Below are 2729 nucleotides of genomic sequence, written 5' to 3' on the forward strand. Positions count from 1 at the left end.
GGGTAGGAGCCTGCTTACACTCTGTTTTGGACAGAGTGGTGTTGTCTCTCAAATAATAGTCTGGAGAGGCTACAACAAGGGCTAGGTCATGCCAGTCACTTGTGTGTACTGGGGATCGTTTAAAATTGTACTTGGCTTGTAATGTGAATTAAAGATTGTAACGCCCAATTTCAATGAATGTAATATGCATTTTTAACAAAAAAAACTAGTGAATTACACACTACCGAAAGAAAAATAGTGGAATTACACAAGATAAGCTACAAGTGAAAGAAAAATAAATATTCAGAAAGAGTTTTGTTATTCATTATTTTCATACATTACATACCATACAATATACTTTTTCTATTTTTTCTTAATTTTTTTCCCCACAAATCACACATTTAGTAAATAATAATAATAATAATAATAATAATTGGTGCATAGTGATAATGAATAGAATTTTTCATTCAATATTCTCCATGAATTTTATAAATTCGTGGAAATCTATTCTTCCATCACCGTTTTCATCCAATGCACTGATCATTTTGTTGCAGTTGGCCAAATCCTCTCCTTCCTTCAAACCCAAAATACAGAGAACTCTCTGCAGCTCCCTCCCATCAATGAACCCATCCCTGTTCTCGTCAAAAACATTAAAAGCTTCCTTCACCTCCTCCAAACTTGGTTCCTTCTCCTCAAAAAGCCCTGAAAGTTCATTAGAACTGAGCCGCTCCTGAAGTTTATCGCCTTCTGGGCTGCACACAATTCCCAATCTTTGCATGACCATTGCCGCATCCCCTCTGCTCAAGCTGCTATCATCTTTCTTTTCGCTTAAGCAAGTGTGCTGCTGACTCAGATTAAAATCTGAATTCTTCTTCTCAGCCCAAACCTTTGATTTGCCGACATCGAGTACTTGGGAATCTTGGCATTGGAGAGAGGACCCAAATCTTGTCAAATGACTTTGGGTGCTACTTATCCAGCTGGGAATTGAATCAAATAAAAGATCACGGACAAAACAAAACAAGCGGTAGTTAAGTTGGATGAAAGGCATGGTCACAGACACTCCTAACAAGAAACAAAAAACGAAATCTCAAGTATTCAACAATGTAGAGGAAGCGAAGACGAGAGAACGGTTTGCATGCAGCTGATGTTAAGAATGAAGAGTATGGGTTGCTTTATATATCTTGAAAACGTAGAAACGGTCAGCAATTGGAATCGGGGATGAAGATGCTTGTGTATTGCAGCAGGTCTTGTCTGAGAAGATGGAAGATTGACAAAATAAATGGTCATTTTGTAAGATATATGAATTGAGATGAAGATTCGACATTGCCAAGCTGGATTGAGTCATTGACTGCACTGAAGGGGGGACGAAAAAGTTGTGAAGTTTCTTTCATTTCTTTTCTTTCACTTTTGGATAATTTCAAGAAGTTTCTAAGAAGTAATGGCGAGGCATCACTTGCTACCCACTATTTCCTACGTTTGCCACGGCTCAGTTTCTATAAGGCCATTCATTTTTCTGATTTTTTCACGCGCTAGTTTTTCTAATTATACTATTGGTGATCTTTCGAAGGAAGAATGCCATCCTGTTTGGTACCCAAAAGAGAGGACCGTCGAGAGTCAAAAAGTTTTTAACTTTGTGAAATTGTTGCAGTAATTTCCTTCAATTAATGCTTGGACACGTTCAATGAGAGAAATGAGAAAGAATATGTACCCTTTTACTCGTTCCCCACACGGCACTAGCATGGACGTGAGAGAAGGGAAATCAGGTGCAGTGGCCTAGGGTTTAAGATAATTAAGGGTCATTCTGAGTCAAGCCTGTCTTCCCCTGCGCCCCTCTTCATAAGCATCTTCCTGTGTTGGGTGCAAAACGAACCGTAATTATCCTCAATTTGGACCTGTTGATCCAGATGCAAATATCTAAACGAGTTACACTTGTCATCGAAAAGCTTTATTTTATTTTTCCTAATTTTGTTGGAGAGATAGGGAAAGAAACTTATAAAAATAACGTTTGACTCAAAATCAAATACGTTTATTTTCAATTTTCGGGATAAAGAATCGTAGCTTGCACGAGAAAATGTCTATGTACATTGTACCTTGTCTAATAAAATTGGATAATTTAGAAGACTCCTTTTAAAAAAAATATGGATGAGCACTGCAATTAGAAATTCAAATCGTTTTAAGTTTAAGTTTGAAAAATCACGACTGGGTCTATAAAAATGCTCTTTCCATTCAGCATCCTATTCGTCTGTAAATTTCTACTATAAACGTTCTTAATTTCGAAGAAGACGAGATGTCGTAAACAGAGATAAAATCATCCGACCTTAGTATTCAATTTCAAAAGCTGCAATGTTTGACTTTGACTACATTAATATATACACACGGATAAAGAAAACCTTACGAAACTGGACTAAAAAATTTAAAATAAAAATAAACCCGGCCGACATCTGATATATATATATATATTTGTTTTTTTTTTTAAACAGAATTTCTGAAGTTTATACACGACCGTACATATATTTCCTTTGAATGCAAGCAGGAATTGGCGTTTCTTTTTTAATGACCGAAGACATGCCCACCGCCCCAAGACAACTTTTTGCCTTGAGTTTTTGATATATATAAATAAAATTACGTATTAATTTATATATTAATATTAATTTTTTTATATTTAAAATTTAAATTAACATTATTTTTAATAAAATTTATTTTTTAAACAATCATAATAAATTGATACACATATTAATATACAAGTGTAC

General features: G+C 35.1%; 1 protein-coding gene across 1 annotated transcript; it reads right to left on the minus strand.

The window, feature by feature from the left end:
• Positions 1–323: 323 nt before the first annotated feature.
• LOC122307777 (probable calcium-binding protein CML46) lies at positions 324–1459 on the minus strand. The gene has a single exon (XM_043120867.1). The coding sequence runs from the start codon at positions 1025–1027 to the stop codon at positions 443–445; it is 585 nt and encodes a 194-aa protein (XP_042976801.1). The 5' UTR covers positions 1028–1459; the 3' UTR covers positions 324–442.
• Between the last annotated feature and the right edge of the window lie 1270 nt (positions 1460–2729).

The sequence above is a fragment of the Carya illinoinensis genome, chromosome 4 (assembly GCF_018687715.1).
Source record: "Carya illinoinensis cultivar Pawnee chromosome 4, C.illinoinensisPawnee_v1, whole genome shotgun sequence".
Lineage (NCBI taxonomy): Eukaryota > Viridiplantae > Streptophyta > Magnoliopsida > Fagales > Juglandaceae > Carya > Carya illinoinensis.

Excerpts from the sequence above, each read along its gene's own strand:
- LOC122307777 (XM_043120867.1), bottom strand. The coding sequence starts at position 1,027 with ATGCCTTTCATCCAACTTAACTACCGCTTGTTTTGTTTTGTCCGTGAT.